Genomic DNA, 15832 nt, shown 5'->3' with positions numbered 1-15832 from the left:
GAATGTCAGAGGGTCTGAGTGCATAAGGGTGTGCCTTTGAGGGTGTAACTGTGGCTGTGAGCATGTATGTAAAGTGTGAGAATAAGTGTGTGGATGTGGGTATTGTGTGTGTACCTACAAGTGTGTGTAACTGTGAGACTGAGTGAATACATGTATGCCTTTGAGCGTGTCTGTGTGTGTGAATGCAGGGATACATGTGTCTTTGAGCATGTGTGTACCCACAGCGTGCATAAGTATCTGCATGGATGTGTGCGTGGCTGTGTGCCCCGGGACCCTGTACCTTCGCAGGTCTCCGTGTCTTGCCGGAAGCTGAAGCCGTGGGGGCAGGAGCAGCTGTAGCTGCCAGGGCTGTTCCGGCACCGCCCGTTGTCACACAGGAGGCTGTTGAGTGCACACTCATCCACATCTGCAGGGTGAGGGGGGGAGAGCGGGGTGAGGGGTGTGCAGTGGGGGCGGCCCACCCACCTGCCCTTCCACTTGCCGGGCACACTCACCCATGCACTCCTTGCCGGCCGCGCCTGCCTCGTAGCCCAGGTTGCAGATGCAGCGGTAGCTGCCCCGCAGGTTCTCACACATACCGTTGGCACAGACATCAGGGTCGAGGGCACACTCGTTGATGTCTGCACCAGGAGGAGGGCGTCAGCAGCTGCCCTGGCTCCCTGGAGGCTCCAGAAGCCATGTCCCCCGGGGGCCAGAGCTGCAGCCTAGACCCTGCCTCCTTCCCCTTGAAACCAGGGTTTCTCAGCACTGTGGATATTTGGGGCCAGAGCTGCAGCCTAGACCCTGCCTCCTTCCCCTTGAAACCAGGGCTTCTCAGCACTGTGGATATTTGGGGCCAGAGCTCCAGCCTAGACCCTGCCTCCTTCCCCTTGAAACCAGGGTTTCTCAGCACTGTGGATATTTGGGGCCAGAGCTGCAGCCTAGACCCTGCCTCCTTCCCCTTGAAACCAGGGTTTCTCAGCACTGTGGATATTTGGGGCCAGAGCTGCAGCCTAGACCCTGCCTCCTTCCCCTTGAAACCAGGGCTTCTCAGCACTGTGGATATTTGGGGCCAGAGCTGCAGCCTAGACCCTGCCTCCTTCCCCTTGAAACCAGGGCTTCTCAGCACTGTGGATATTTGGGGCCAGAGCTCCAGCCTAGACCCTGCCTCCTTCCCCTTGAAACCAGGGTTTCTCAGCACTGTGGATATTTGGGGCCAGAGCTGCAGCCTAGACCCTGCCTCCTTCCCCTTGAAACCAGGGCTTCTCAGCACTGTGGATATTTGGGGCCAGAGCTGCAGCCTAGACCCTGCCTCCTTCCCCTTGAAACCAGGGTTTCTCAGCACTGTGGATATTTGGGGCCAGAGCTGCAGCCTAGACCCTGCCTCCTTCCCCTTGAAACCAGGGCTTCTCAGCACTGTGGATATTTGGGGCCAGAGCTCCAGCCTAGACCCTGCCTCCTTCCCCTTGAAACCAGGGTTTCTCAGCACTGTGGATATTTGGGGCCAGAGCTGCAGCCTAGACCCTGCCTCCTTCCCCTTGAAACCAGGGTTTCTCAGCACTGTGGATATTTGGGGCCAGAGCTGCAGCCTAGACCCTGCCTCCTTCCCCTTGAAACCATGGCTTCTCAGCACTGTGGATATTTGGGGCCAGAGCTGCAGCCTAGACCCTGCCTCCTTCCCCTTGAAACCAGGGCTTCTCAGCACTGTGGATATTTGGGGCCAGAGCTGCAGCCTAGACCCTGCCTCCTTCACCTTGAAACCAGGGTTTCTCAGCACTGTGGATATTTGGGGCCAGAGCTGCAGCCTAGACCCTGCCTCCTTCCCCTTGAAACCAGGGCTTCTCAGCACTGTGGATATTTGGGGCCAGAGCTGCAGCCTAGACCCTGCCTCCTTCCCCTTGAAACCAGGGTTTCTCAGCACTGTGGATATTTGGGGCCAGAGCTGCAGCCTAGACCCTGCCTCCTTCCCCTTGAAACCAGGGCTTCTCAGCACTGTGGATATTTGGGGCCAGAGCTCCAGCCTAGACCCTGCCTCCTTCCCCTTGAAACCAGGGTTTCTCAGCACTGTGGATATTTGGGGCCAGAGCTGCAGCCTAGACCCTGCCTCCTTCCCCTTGAAACCAGGGTTTCTCAGCACTGTGGATATTTGGGGCCAGAGCTCCAGCCTAGACCCTGCCTCCTTCCCCTTGAAACCAGGGTTTCTCAGCACTGTGGATATTTGCGGCCAGAGCTGCAGCCTAGACCCTGCCTCCTTCCCCTTGAAACCAGGGTTTCTCAGCACTGTGGATAATTGGGGCCAGAGCTGCAGCCTAGACCCTGCCTCCTTCCCCTTGAAACCAGGGTTTCTCAGCACTGTGGATATTTGGGGCCAGAGCTGCAGCCTAGACCCTGCCTCCTTCCCCTTGAAACCAGGGTTTCTCAGCACTGTGGATATTTGGGGCCAGAGCTCCAGCCTAGACCCTGCCTCCTTCCCCTTGAAACCAGGGTTTCTCAGCACTGTGGATATTTGGGGCCAGAGCTCCAGCCTAGACCCTGCCTCCTTCCCCTTGAAACCAGGGCTTCTCAGCACTGTGGATATTTGGGGCCAGAGCTCCAGCCTAGACCCTGCCTCCTTCCCCTTGAAACCAGGGTTTCTCAGCACTGTGGATATTTGGGGCCAGAGCTCCAGCCTAGACCCTGCCTCCTTCCCCTTGAAACCAGGGCTTCTCAGCACTGTGGATATTTGGGGCCAGAGCTGCAGCCTAGACCCTGCCTCCTTCCCCTTGAAACCAGGGTTTCTCAGCACTGTGGATAATTGGGGCCAGAGCTGCAGCCTAGACCCTGCCTCCTTCCCCTTGAAACCAGGGTTTCTCAGCACTGTGGATATTTGGGGCCAGAGCTGCAGCCTAGACCCTGCCTCCTTCCCCTTGAAACCAGGGTTTCTCAGCACTGTGGATATTTGGGGCCAGAGCTCCAGCCTAGACCCTGCCTCCTTCCCCTTGAAACCAGGGTTTCTCAGCACTGTGGATATTTGGGGCCAGAGCTCCAGCCTAGACCCTGCCTCCTTCCCCTTGAAACCAGGGCTTCTCAGCACTGTGGATATTTGGGGCCAGAGCTCCAGCCTAGACCCTGCCTCCTTCCCCTTGAAACCAGGGTTTCTCAGCACTGTGGATATTTGGGGCCAGAGCTCCAGCCTAGACCCTGCCTCCTTCCCCTTGAAACCAGGGCTTCTCAGCACTGTGGATATTTGGGGCCAGAGCTGCAGCCTAGACCCTGCCTCCTTCCCCTTGAAACCAGGGTTTCTCAGCACTGTGGATATTTGGGGCCAGAGCTGCAGCCTAGACCCTGCCTCCTTCCCCTTGAAACCAGGGTTTCTCAGCACTGTGGATATTTGGGGCCAGAGCTGCAGCCTAGACCCTGCCTCCTTCCCCTTGAAACCAGGGTTTCTCAGCACTGTGGATATTTGGGGCCAGAGCTGCAGCCTAGACCCTGCCTCCTTCCCCTTGAAACCAGGGTTTCTCAGCACTGTGGATATTTGGGGCCAGAGCTGCAGCCTAGACCCTGCCTCCTTCCCCTTGAAAACAGGGCTTCTCAGCACTGTGGATATTTGGGGCCAGAGCTCCAGCCTAGACCCTGCCTCCTTCCCCTTGAAACCAGGGTTTCTCAGCACTGTGGATATTTGGGGCCAGAGCTGCAGCCTAGACCCTGCCTCCTTCCCCTTGAAACCAGGGTTTCTCAGCACTGTGGATATTTGGGGCCAGAGCTGCAGCCTAGACCCTGCCTCCTTCCCCTTGAAACCAGGGCTTCTCAGCACTGTGGATATTTGGGGCCAGAGCTGCAGCCTAGACCCTGCCTCCTTCCCCTTGAAACCAGGGCTTCTCAGCACTGTGGATATTTGGGGCCAGAGCTGCAGCCTAGACCCTGCCTCCTTCACCTTGAAACCAGGGTTTCTCAGCACTGTGGATATTTGGGGCCAGAGCTGCAGCCTAGACCCTGCCTCCTTCCCCTTGAAACCAGGGCTTCTCAGCACTGTGGATATTTGGGGCCAGAGCTGCAGCCTAGACCCTGCCTCCTTCCCCTTGAAACCAGGGTTTCTCAGCACTGTGGATATTTGGGGCCAGAGCTGCAGCCTAGACCCTGCCTCCTTCCCCTTGAAACCAGGGCTTCTCAGCACTGTGGATATTTGGGGCCAGAGCTCCAGCCTAGACCCTGCCTCCTTCCCCTTGAAACCAGGGTTTCTCAGCACTGTGGATATTTGGGGCCAGAGCTGCAGCCTAGACCCTGCCTCCTTCCCCTTGAAACCAGGGTTTCTCAGCACTGTGGATATTTGGGGCCAGAGCTCCAGCCTAGACCCTGCCTCCTTCCCCTTGAAACCAGGGTTTCTCAGCACTGTGGATATTTGCGGCCAGAGCTGCAGCCTAGACCCTGCCTCCTTCCCCTTGAAACCAGGGTTTCTCAGCACTGTGGATAATTGGGGCCAGAGCTGCAGCCTAGACCCTGCCTCCTTCCCCTTGAAACCAGGGTTTCTCAGCACTGTGGATATTTGGGGCCAGAGCTGCAGCCTAGACCCTGCCTCCTTCCCCTTGAAACCAGGGTTTCTCAGCACTGTGGATATTTGGGGCCAGAGCTCCAGCCTAGACCCTACCTCCTTCCCCTTGAAACCAGGGTTTCTCAGCACTGTGGATATTTGGGGCCAGAGCTCCAGCCTAGACCCTGCCTCCTTCCCCTTGAAACCAGGGCTTCTCAGCACTGTGGATATTTGGGGCCAGAGCTCCAGCCTAGACCCTGCCTCCTTCCCCTTGAAACCAGGGTTTCTCAGCACTGTGGATATTTGGGGCCAGAGCTCCAGCCTAGACCCTGCCTCCTTCCCCTTGAAACCAGGGCTTCTCAGCACTGTGGATATTTGGGGCCAGAGCTGCAGCCTAGACCCTGCCTCCTTCCCCTTGAAACCAGGGTTTCTCAGCACTGTGGATAATTGGGGCCAGAGCTGCAGCCTAGACCCTGCCTCCTTCCCCTTGAAACCAGGGTTTCTCAGCACTGTGGATATTTGGGGCCAGAGCTGCAGCCTAGACCCTGCCTCCTTCCCCTTGAAACCAGGGTTTCTCAGCACTGTGGATATTTGGGGCCAGAGCTCCAGCCTAGACCCTGCCTCCTTCCCCTTGAAACCAGGGTTTCTCAGCACTGTGGATATTTGGGGCCAGAGCTCCAGCCTAGACCCTGCCTCCTTCCCCTTGAAACCAGGGCTTCTCAGCACTGTGGATATTTGGGGCCAGAGCTCCAGCCTAGACCCTGCCTCCTTCCCCTTGAAACCAGGGTTTCTCAGCACTGTGGATATTTGGGGCCAGAGCTCCAGCCTAGACCCTGCCTCCTTCCCCTTGAAACCAGGGCTTCTCAGCACTGTGGATATTTGGGGCCAGAGCTGCAGCCTAGACCCTGCCTCCTTCCCCTTGAAACCAGGGTTTCTCAGCACTGTGGATATTTGGGGCCAGAGCTGCAGCCTAGACCCTGCCTCCTTCACCTTGAAACCAGGGCTTCTCAGCACTGTGGATATTTGGGGCCAGAGCTCCAGCCTAGACCCTGCCTCCTTCACCTTGAAACCAGGGCTTCTCAGCACTGTGGATATTTGGGGCCAGAGCTCCAGCCTAGACCCTGCCTCCTTCCCCTTGAAACCACGGCTTCTCAGCACTGTGGATATTTGGGGCCAGAGCTGCAGCCTAGACCCTGCCTCCTTCCCCTTGAAACCACGGCTTCTCAGCACTGTGGATATTTGGGGCCAGAGCTCCAGCCTAGACCCTGCCTCCTTCCCCTTCAAACCAGGGCTTCTCAGCACTGTGGATATTTGGGGCCAGAGCTGCAGCCTAGACCCTGCCTCCTTCCCCTTGAAACCAGGGCTTCTCAGCACTGTGGATATTTGGGGCCAGAGCTGCAGCCTAGACCCTGCCTCCTTCCCCTTGAAACCAGGGCTTCTCAGCACTGTGGATATTTGGGGCCAGAGCTCCAGCCTAGACCCTGCCTCCTTCCCCTTGAAACCAGGGTTTCTCAGCACTGTGGATATTTGGGGCCAGAGCTCCAGCCTAGACCCTGCCTCCTTCCCCTTGAAACCACGGCTTCTCAGCACTGTGGATATTTGGGGCCAGAGCTGCAGCCTAGACCCTGCCTCCTTCCCCTTGAAACCAGGGTTTCTCAGCACTGTGGATATTTGGGGCCAGAGCTGCAGCCTAGACCCTGCCTCCTTCCCCTTGAAACCAGGGTTTCTCAGCACTGTGGATATTTGGGGCCAGAGCTGCAGCCTAGACCCTGCCTCCTTCCCCTTGAAACCAGGGTTTCTCAGCACTGTGGATATTTGGGGCCAGAGCTGCAGCCTAGACCCTGCCTCCTTCCCCTTGAAACCAGGGTTTCTCAGCACTGTGGATATTTGGGGCCAGAGCTGCAGCCTAGACCCTGCCTCCTTCCCCTTGAAACCAGGGTTTCTCAGCACTGTGGATATTTGCGGCCAGAGCTGCAGCCTAGACCCTGCCTCCTTCCCCTTGAAACCAGGGCTTCTCAGCACTGTGGATATTTGGGGCCAGAGCTCCAGCCTAGACCCTGCCTCCTTCCCCTTGAAACCAGGGTTTCTCAGCACTGTGGATATTTGGGGCCAGAGCTCCAGCCTAGACCCTGCCTCCTTCCCCTTGAAACCAGGGCTTCTCAGCACTGTGGATATTTGGGGCCAGAGCTGCAGCCTAGACCCTGCCTCCTTCCCCTTGAAACCAGGGCTTCTCAGCACTGTGGATATTTGGGGCCAGAGCTGCAGCCTAGACCCTGCCTCCTTCCCCTTGAAACCAGGGTTTCTCAGCACTGTGGATATTTGCGGCCAGAGCTGCAGCCTAGACCCTGCCTCCTTCCCCTTGAAACCAGGGTTTCTCAGCACTGTGGATAATTGGGGCCAGAGCTGCAGCCTAGACCCTGCCTCCTTCCCCTTGAAACCAGGGTTTCTCAGCACTGTGGATATTTGGGGCCAGAGCTGCAGCCTAGACCCTGCTTCCTTCCACTTGAAACCAGGGTTTCTCAGCACTGTGGATATTTGGGGCCAGAGCTCCAGCCTAGACCCTGCCTCCTTCCCCTTGAAACCAGGGTTTCTCAGCACTGTGGATATTTGGGGCCAGAGCTCCAGCCTAGACCCTGCCTCCTTCCCCTTGAAACCAGGGTTTCTCAGCACTGTGGATATTTGGGGCCAGAGCTCCAGCCTAGACCCTGCCTCCTTCCCCTTGAAACCAGGGCTTCTCAGCACTGTGGATATTTGGGGCCAGAGCTGCAGCCTAGACCCTGCCTCCTTCCCCTTGAAACCAGGGTTTCTCAGCACTGTGGATATTTGGGGCCAGAGCTGCAGCCTAGACCCTGCCTCCTTCCCCTTGAAACCAGGGTTTCTCAGCACTGTGGATATTTGGGGCCAGAGCTGCAGCCTAGACCCTGCCTCCTTCCCCTTGAAACCAGGGCTTCTCAGCACTGTGGATATTTGGGGCCAGAGCTGCAGCCTAGACCCTGCCTCCTTCCCCTTGAAACCAGGGTTTCTCAGCACTGTGGATATTTGGGGCCAGAGCTGCAGCCTAGACCCTGCCTCCTTCCCCTTGAAACCAGGGCTTCTCAGCACTGTGGATATTTGGGGCCAGAGCTCCAGCCTAGACCCTGCCTCCTTCCCCTTGAAACCAGGGTTTCTCAGCACTGTGGATATTTGGGGCCAGAGCTGCAGCCTAGACCCTGCCTCCTTCCCCTTGAAACCAGGGTTTCTCAGCACTGTGGATATTTGGGGCCAGAGCTGCAGCCTAGACCCTGCCTCCTTCCCCTTGAAACCAGGGCTTCTCAGCACTGTGGATATTTGGGGCCAGAGCTGCAGCCTAGACCCTGCCTCCTTCCCCTTGAAACCAGGGCTTCTCAGCACTGTGGATATTTGGGGCCAGAGCTGCAGCCTAGACCCTGCCTCCTTCCCCTTGAAACCAGGCCTTCTCAGCACTGTGGATATTTGGGGCCAGAGCTCCAGCCTAGACCCTGCCTCCTTCCCCTTGAAACCAGGGTTTCTCAGCACTGTGGATATTTGGGGCCAGAGCTGCAGCCTAGACCCTGCCTCCTTCCCCTTGAAACCAGGGTTTCTCAGCACTGTGGATATTTGGGGCCAGAGCTCCAGCCTAGACCCTGCCTCCTTCCCCTTGAAACCAGGGTTTCTCAGCACTGTGGATATTTGCGGCCAGAGCTGCAGCCTAGACCCTGCCTCCTTCCCCTTGAAACCAGGGTTTCTCAGCACTGTGGATAATTGGGGCCAGAGCTGCAGCCTAGACCCTGCCTCCTTCCCCTTGAAACCAGGGTTTCTCAGCACTGTGGATATTTGGGGCCAGAGCTGCAGCCTAGACCCTGCCTCCTTCCCCTTGAAACCAGGGTTTCTCAGCACTGTGGATATTTGGGGCCAGAGCTCCAGCCTAGACCCTACCTCCTTCCCCTTGAAACCAGGGTTTCTCAGCACTGTGGATATTTGGGGCCAGAGCTCCAGCCTACACCCTGCCTCCTTCCCCTTGAAACCAGGGCTTCTCAGCACTGTGGATATTTGGGGCCAGAGCTCCAGCCTAGACCCTGCCTCCTTCCCCTTGAAACCAGGGTTTCTCAGCACTGTGGATATTTGGGGCCAGAGCTCCAGCCTAGACCCTGCCTCCTTCCCCTTGAAACCAGGGCTTCTCAGCACTGTGGATATTTGGGGCCAGAGCTGCAGCCTAGACCCTGCCTCCTTCCCCTTGAAACCAGGGTTTCTCAGCACTGTGGATAATTGGGGCCAGAGCTGCAGCCTAGACCCTGCCTCCTTCCCCTTGAAACCAGGGTTTCTCAGCACTGTGGATATTTGGGGCCAGAGCTGCAGCCTAGACCCTGCCTCCTTCCCCTTGAAACCAGGGTTTCTCAGCACTGTGGATATTTGGGGCCAGAGCTCCAGCCTAGACCCTGCCTCCTTCCCCTTGAAACCAGGGTTTCTCAGCACTGTGGATATTTGGGGCCAGAGCTCCAGCCTAGACCCTGCCTCCTTCCCCTTGAAACCAGGGCTTCTCAGCACTGTGGATATTTGGGGCCAGAGCTCCAGCCTAGACCCTGCCTCCTTCCCCTTGAAACCAGGGTTTCTCAGCACTGTGGATATTTGGGGCCAGAGCTCCAGCCTAGACCCTGCCTCCTTCCCCTTGAAACCAGGGCTTCTCAGCACTGTGGATATTTGGGGCCAGAGCTGCAGCCTAGACCCTGCCTCCTTCCCCTTGAAACCAGGGTTTCTCAGCACTGTGGATATTTGGGGCCAGAGCTGCAGCCTAGACCCTGCCTCCTTCACCTTGAAACCAGGGCTTCTCAGCACTGTGGATATTTGGGGCCAGAGCTCCAGCCTAGACCCTGCCTCCTTCCCCTTGAAACCAGGGCTTCTCAGCACTGTGGATATTTGGGGCCAGAGCTCCAGCCTAGACCCTGCCTCCTTCCCCTTGAAACCAGGGCTTCTCAGCACTGTGGATATTTGGGGCCAGAGCTCCAGCCTAGACCCTGCCTCCTTCCCCTTGAAACCACGGCTTCTCAGCACTGTGGATATTTGGGGCCAGAGCTGCAGCCTAGACCCTGCCTCCTTCCCCTTGAAACCACGGCTTCTCAGCACTGTGGATATTTGGGGCCAGAGCTCCAGCCTAGACCCTGCCTCCTTCCCCTTCAAACCAGGGCTTCTCAGCACTGTGGATATTTGGGGCCAGAGCTGCAGCCTAGACCCTGCCTCCTTCCCCTTGAAACCAGGGCTTCTCAGCACTGTGGATATTTGGGGCCAGAGCTGCAGCCTAGACCCTGCCTCCTTCCCCTTGAAACCAGGGCTTCTCAGCACTGTGGATATTTGGGGCCAGAGCTCCAGCCTAGACCCTGCCTCCTTCCCCTTGAAACCAGGGTTTCTCAGCACTGTGGATATTTGTGGCCAGAGCTCCAGCCTAGACCCTGCCTCCTTCCCCTTGAAACCACGGCTTCTCAGCACTGTGGATATTTGGGGCCAGAGCTGCAGCCTAGACCCTGCCTCCTTCCCCTTGAAACCAGGGTTTCTCAGCACTGTGGATATTTGGGGCCAGAGCTGCAGCCTAGACCCTGCCTCCTTCCCCTTGAAACCAGGGTTTCTCAGCACTGTGGATATTTGGGGCCAGAGCTGCAGCCTAGACCCTGCCTCCTTCCCCTTGAAACCAGGGTTTCTCAGCACTGTGGATATTTGGGGCCAGAGCTGCAGCCTAGACCCTGCCTCCTTCCCCTTGAAACCAGGGTTTCTCAGCACTGTGGATATTTGGGGCCAGAGCTGCAGCCTAGACCCTGCCTCCTTCCCCTTGAAACCAGGGTTTCTCAGCACTGTGGATATTTGCGGCCAGAGCTGCAGCCTAGACCCTGCCTCCTTCCCCTTGAAACCAGGGCTTCTCAGCACTGTGGATATTTGGGGCCAGAGCTCCAGCCTAGACCCTGCCTCCTTCCCCTTGAAACCAGGGTTTCTCAGCACTGTGGATATTTGGGGCCAGAGCTCCAGCCTAGACCCTGCCTCCTTCCCCTTGAAACCAGGGCTTCTCAGCACTGTGGATATTTGGGGCCAGAGCTGCAGCCTAGACCCTGCCTCCTTCCCCTTGAAACCAGGGCTTCTCAGCACTGTGGATATTTGGGGCCAGAGCTGCAGCCTAGACCCTGCCTCCTTCCCCTTGAAACCAGGGTTTCTCAGCACTGTGGATATTTGCGGCCAGAGCTGCAGCCTAGACCCTGCCTCCTTCCCCTTGAAACCAGGGTTTCTCAGCACTGTGGATAATTGGGGCCAGAGCTGCAGCCTAGACCCTGCCTCCTTCCCCTTGAAACCAGGGTTTCTCAGCACTGTGGATATTTGGGGCCAGAGCTGCAGCCTAGACCCTGCTTCCTTCCCCTTGAAACCAGGGTTTCTCAGCACTGTGGATATTTGGGGCCAGAGCTCCAGCCTAGACCCTGCCTCCTTCCCCTTGAAACCAGGGTTTCTCAGCACTGTGGATATTTGGGGCCAGAGCTGCAGCCTAGACCCTGCCTCCTTCCCCTTGAAACCAGGGTTTCTCAGCACTGTGGATATTTGGGGCCAGAGCTGCAGCCTAGACCCTGCCTCCTTCCCCTTGAAACCAGGGTTTCTCAGCACTGTGGATATTTGGGGCCAGAGCTGCAGCCTAGACCCTGCCTCCTTCCCCTTGAAACCAGGGCTTCTCAGCACTGTGGATATTTGGGGCCAGAGCTCCAGCCTAGACCCTGCCTCCTTCACCTTGAAACCAGGGCTTCTCAGCACTGTGGATATTTGGGGCCAGAGCTCCAGCCTAGACCCTGCCTCCTTCCCCTTGAAACCACGGCTTCTCAGCACTGTGGATATTTGGGGCCAGAGCTGCAGCCTAGACCCTGCCTCCTTCCCCTTGAAACCAGGGCTTCTCAGCACTGTGGATATTTGGGGCCAGAGCTGCAGCCTAGACCCTGCCTCCTTCCCCTTGAAACCAGGGCTTCTCAGCACTGTGGATATTTGGGGCCAGAGCTCCAGCCTAGACCCTGCCTCCTTCCCCTTGAAACCAGGGTTTCTCAGCACTGTGGATATTTGGGGCCAGAGCTCCAGCCTAGACCCTGCCTCCTTCCCCTTGAAACCACGGCTTCTCAGCACTGTGGATATTTGGGGCCAGAGCTGCAGCCTAGACCCTGCCTCCTTCCCCTTGAAACCAGGGTTTCTCAGCACTGTGGATATTTGGGGCCAGAGCTGCAGCCTAGACCCTGCCTCCTTCCCCTTGAAACCAGGGTTTCTCAGCACTGTGGATATTTGGGGCCAGAGCTGCAGCCTAGACCCTGCCTCCTTCCCCTTGAAACCAGGGTTTCTCAGCACTGTGGATATTTGGGGCCAGAGCTGCAGCCTAGACCCTGCCTCCTTCCCCTTGAAACCAGGGTTTCTCAGCACTGTGGATATTTGGGGCCAGAGCTGCAGCCTAGACCCTGCCTCCTTCACCTTGAAACCAGGGCTTCTCAGCACTGTGGATATTTGGGGCCAGAGCTCCAGCCTAGACCCTGCCTCCTTCCCCTTGAAACCAGGGTTTCTCAGCACTGTGGATATTTGGGGCCAGAGCTGCAGCCTAGACCCTGCCTCCTTCCCCTTGAAACCAGGGTTTCTCAGCACTGTGGATATTTGGGGCCAGAGCTCCAGCCTAGACCCTGCCTCCTTCCCCTTGAAACCAGGGTTTCTCAGCACTGTGGATATTTGCGGCCAGAGCTGCAGCCTAGACCCTGCCTCCTTCCCCTTGAAACCAGGGTTTCTCAGCACTGTGGATAATTGGGGCCAGAGCTGCAGCCTAGACCCTGCCTCCTTCCCCTTGAAACCAGGGTTTCTCAGCACTGTGGATATTTGGGGCCAGAGCTGCAGCCTAGACCCTGCCTCCTTCCCCTTGAAACCAGGGTTTCTCAGCACTGTGGATATTTGGGGCCAGAGCTCCAGCCTAGACCCTGCCTCCTTCCCCTTGAAACCAGGGTTTCTCAGCACTGTGGATATTTGGGGCCAGAGCTCCAGCCTAGACCCTGCCTCCTTCCCCTTGAAACCAGGGCTTCTCAGCACTGTGGATATTTGGGGCCAGAGCTCCAGCCTAGACCCTGCCTCCTTCCCCTTGAAACCAGGGTTTCTCAGCACTGTGGATATTTGGGGCCAGAGCTCCAGCCTAGACCCTGCCTCCTTCCCCTTGAAACCAGGGCTTCTCAGCACTGTGGATATTTGGGGCCAGAGCTGCAGCCTAGACCCTGCCTCCTTCACCTTGAAACCAGGGTTTCTCAGCACTGTGGATATTTGGGGCCAGAGCTGCAGCCTAGACCCTGCCTCCTTCACCTTGAAACCAGGGCTTCTCAGCACTGTGGATATTTGGGGCCAGAGCTCCAGCCTAGACCCTGCCTCCTTCACCTTGAAACCAGGGCTTCTCAGCACTGTGGATATTTGGGGCCAGAGCTCCAGCCTAGACCCTGCCTCCTTCCCCTTGAAACCACGGCTTCTCAGCACTGTGGATATTTGGGGCCAGAGCTGCAGCCTAGACCCTGCCTCCTTCCCCTTGAAACCACGGCTTCTCAGCACTGTGGATATTTGGGGCCAGAGCTCCAGCCTAGACCCTGCCTCCTTCCCCTTCAAACCAGGGCTTCTCAGCACTGTGGATATTTGGGGCCAGAGCTGCAGCCTAGACCCTGCCTCCTTCCCCTTGAAACCAGGGTTTCTCAGCACTGTGGATATTTGGGGCCAGAGCTCCAGCCTAGACCCTGCCTCCTTCCCCTTGAAACCACGGCTTCTCAGCACTGTGGATATTTGGGGCCAGAGCTGCAGCCTAGACCCTGCCTCCTTCCCCTTGAAACCAGGGTTTCTCAGCACTGTGGATATTTGGGGCCAGAGCTGCAGCCTAGACCCTGCCTCCTTCCCCTTGAAACCAGGGTTTCTCAGCACTGTGGATATTTGGGGCCAGAGCTGCAGCCTAGACCCTGCCTCCTTCCCCTTGAAACCAGGGTTTCTCAGCACTGTGGATATTTGGGGCCAGAGCTGCAGCCTAGACCCTGCCTCCTTCCCCTTGAAACCAGGGTTTCTCAGCACTGTGGATATTTGGGGCCAGAGCTGCAGCCTAGACCCTGCCTCCTTCCCCTTGAAACCAGGGTTTCTCAGCACTGTGGATATTTGCGGCCAGAGCTGCAGCCTAGACCCTGCCTCCTTCCCCTTGAAACCAGGGCTTCTCAGCACTGTGGATATTTGGGGCCAGAGCTCCAGCCTAGACCCTGCCTCCTTCCCCTTGAAACCAGGGTTTCTCAGCACTGTGGATATTTGGGGCCAGAGCTCCAGCCTAGACCCTGCCTCCTTCCCCTTGAAACCAGGGCTTCTCAGCACTGTGGATATTTGGGGCCAGAGCTGCAGCCTAGACCCTGCCTCCTTCCCCTTGAAACCAGGGCTTCTCAGCACTGTGGATATTTGGGGCCAGAGCTGCAGCCTAGACCCTGCCTCCTTCCCCTTGAAACCAGGGTTTCTCAGCACTGTGGATATTTGCGGCCAGAGCTGCAGCCTAGACCCTGCCTCCTTCCCCTTGAAACCAGGGTTTCTCAGCACTGTGGATATTTGGGGCCAGAGCTGCAGCCTAGACCCTGCCTCCTTCCCCTTGAAACCAGGGTTTCTCAGCACTGTGGATATTTGCGGCCAGAGCTGCAGCCTAGACCCTGCCTCCTTCCCCTTGAAACCAGGGCTTCTCAGCACTGTGGATATTTGGGGCCAGAGCTCCAGCCTAGACCCTGCCTCCTTCCCCTTGAAACCAGGGTTTCTCAGCACTGTGGATATTTGGGGCCAGAGCTCCAGCCTAGACCCTGCCTCCTTCCCCTTGAAACCAGGGCTTCTCAGCACTGTGGATATTTGGGGCCAGAGCTGCAGCCTAGACCCTGCCTCCTTCCCCTTGAAACCAGGGCTTCTCAGCACTGTGGATATTTGGGGCCAGAGCTGCAGCCTAGACCCTGCCTCCTTCCCCTTGAAACCAGGGTTTCTCAGCACTGTGGATATTTGCGGCCAGAGCTGCAGCCTAGACCCTGCCTCCTTCCCCTTGAAACCAGGGTTTCTCAGCACTGTGGATAATTGGGGCCAGAGCTGCAGCCTAGACCCTGCCTCCTTCCCCTTGAAACCAGGGTTTCTCAGCACTGTGGATATTTGGGGCCAGAGCTGCAGCCTAGACCCTGCTTCCTTCCCCTTGAAACCAGGGTTTCTCAGCACTGTGGATATTTGGGGCCAGAGCTCCAGCCTAGACCCTGCCTCCTTCCCCTTGAAACCAGGGTTTCTCAGCACTGTGGATATTTGGGGCCAGAGCTGCAGCCTAGACCCTGCCTCCTTCCCCTTGAAACCAGGGTTTCTCAGCACTGTGGATATTTGGGGCCAGAGCTGCAGCCTAGACCCTGCCTCCTTCCCCTTGAAACCAGGGTTTCTCAGCACTGTGGATATTTGGGGCCAGAGCTGCAGCCTAGACCCTGCCTCCTTCCCCTTGAAACCAGGGCTTCTCAGCACTGTGGATATTTGGGGCCAGAGCTCCAGCCTAGACCCTGCCTCCTTCACCTTGAAACCAGGGCTTCTCAGCACTGTGGATATTTGGGGCCAGAGCTCCAGCCTAGACCCTGCCTCCTTCCCCTTGAAACCACGGCTTCTCAGCACTGTGGATATTTGGGGCCAGAGCTCCAGCCTAGACCCTGCCTCCTTCCCCTTGAAACCAGGGCTTCTCAGCACTGTGGATATTTGGGGCCAGAGCTGCAGCCTAGACCCTGCCTCCTTCCCCTTGAAACCAGGGCTTCTCAGCACTGTGGATATTTGGGGCCAGAGCTCCAGCCTAGACCCTGCCTCCTTCCCCTTGAAACCAGGGTTTCTCAGCACTGTGGATATTTGGGGCCAGAGCTCCAGCCTAGACCCTGCCTCCTTCCCCTTGAAACCACGGCTTCTCAGCACTGTGGATATTTGGGGCCAGAGCTGCAGCCTAGACCCTGCCTCCTTCCCCTTGAAACCAGGGTTTCTCAGCACTGTGGATATTTGGGGCCAGAGCTGCAGCCTAGACCCTGCCTCCTTCCCCTTGAAACCAGGGTTTCTCAGCACTGTGGATATTTGGGGCCAGAGCTGCAGCCTAGACCCTGCCTCCTTCCCCTTGAAACCAGGGTTTCTCAGCACTGTGGATATTTGGGGCCAGAGCTGCAGCCTAGACCCTGCCTCCTTCCCCTTGAAACCAGGGTTTCTCAGCACTGTGGATATTTGGGGCCAGAGCTGCAGCCTAGACCCTGCCTCCTTCACCTTGAAACCAGGGCTTCTCAGCACTGTGGATATTTGGGGCCAGAGCTCCAGCCTAGACCC

The 15832-nt window shown here is 57.4% G+C and overlaps 1 protein-coding gene across 1 annotated transcript in view; it reads right to left on the bottom strand.

The window, feature by feature from the left end:
- FBN3 (fibrillin 3) overlaps positions 1–15832 on the bottom strand; it is an 88853-nt gene that overhangs the window by 51059 nt on the left and 21962 nt on the right. The window contains exons 18-19 of the mRNA XM_059919175.1: positions 495–620; positions 281–406 (exon numbers count right to left, since the gene is read on the bottom strand). Coding sequence (XP_059775158.1) covers positions 281–406; positions 495–620 — 252 coding nt within the window. The remainder of the gene's footprint in view (positions 1–280; positions 407–494; positions 621–15832) is intronic.

Source organism: Balaenoptera ricei, chromosome 3 (genome assembly GCF_028023285.1).
Source record: "Balaenoptera ricei isolate mBalRic1 chromosome 3, mBalRic1.hap2, whole genome shotgun sequence".
In the NCBI taxonomy this organism is placed as follows: domain Eukaryota; kingdom Metazoa; phylum Chordata; class Mammalia; order Artiodactyla; family Balaenopteridae; genus Balaenoptera; species Balaenoptera ricei.
The sequence above is the reverse complement of the archived record's forward strand: the minus strand, read 5'-3'. Positions and strand labels throughout refer to the sequence as shown.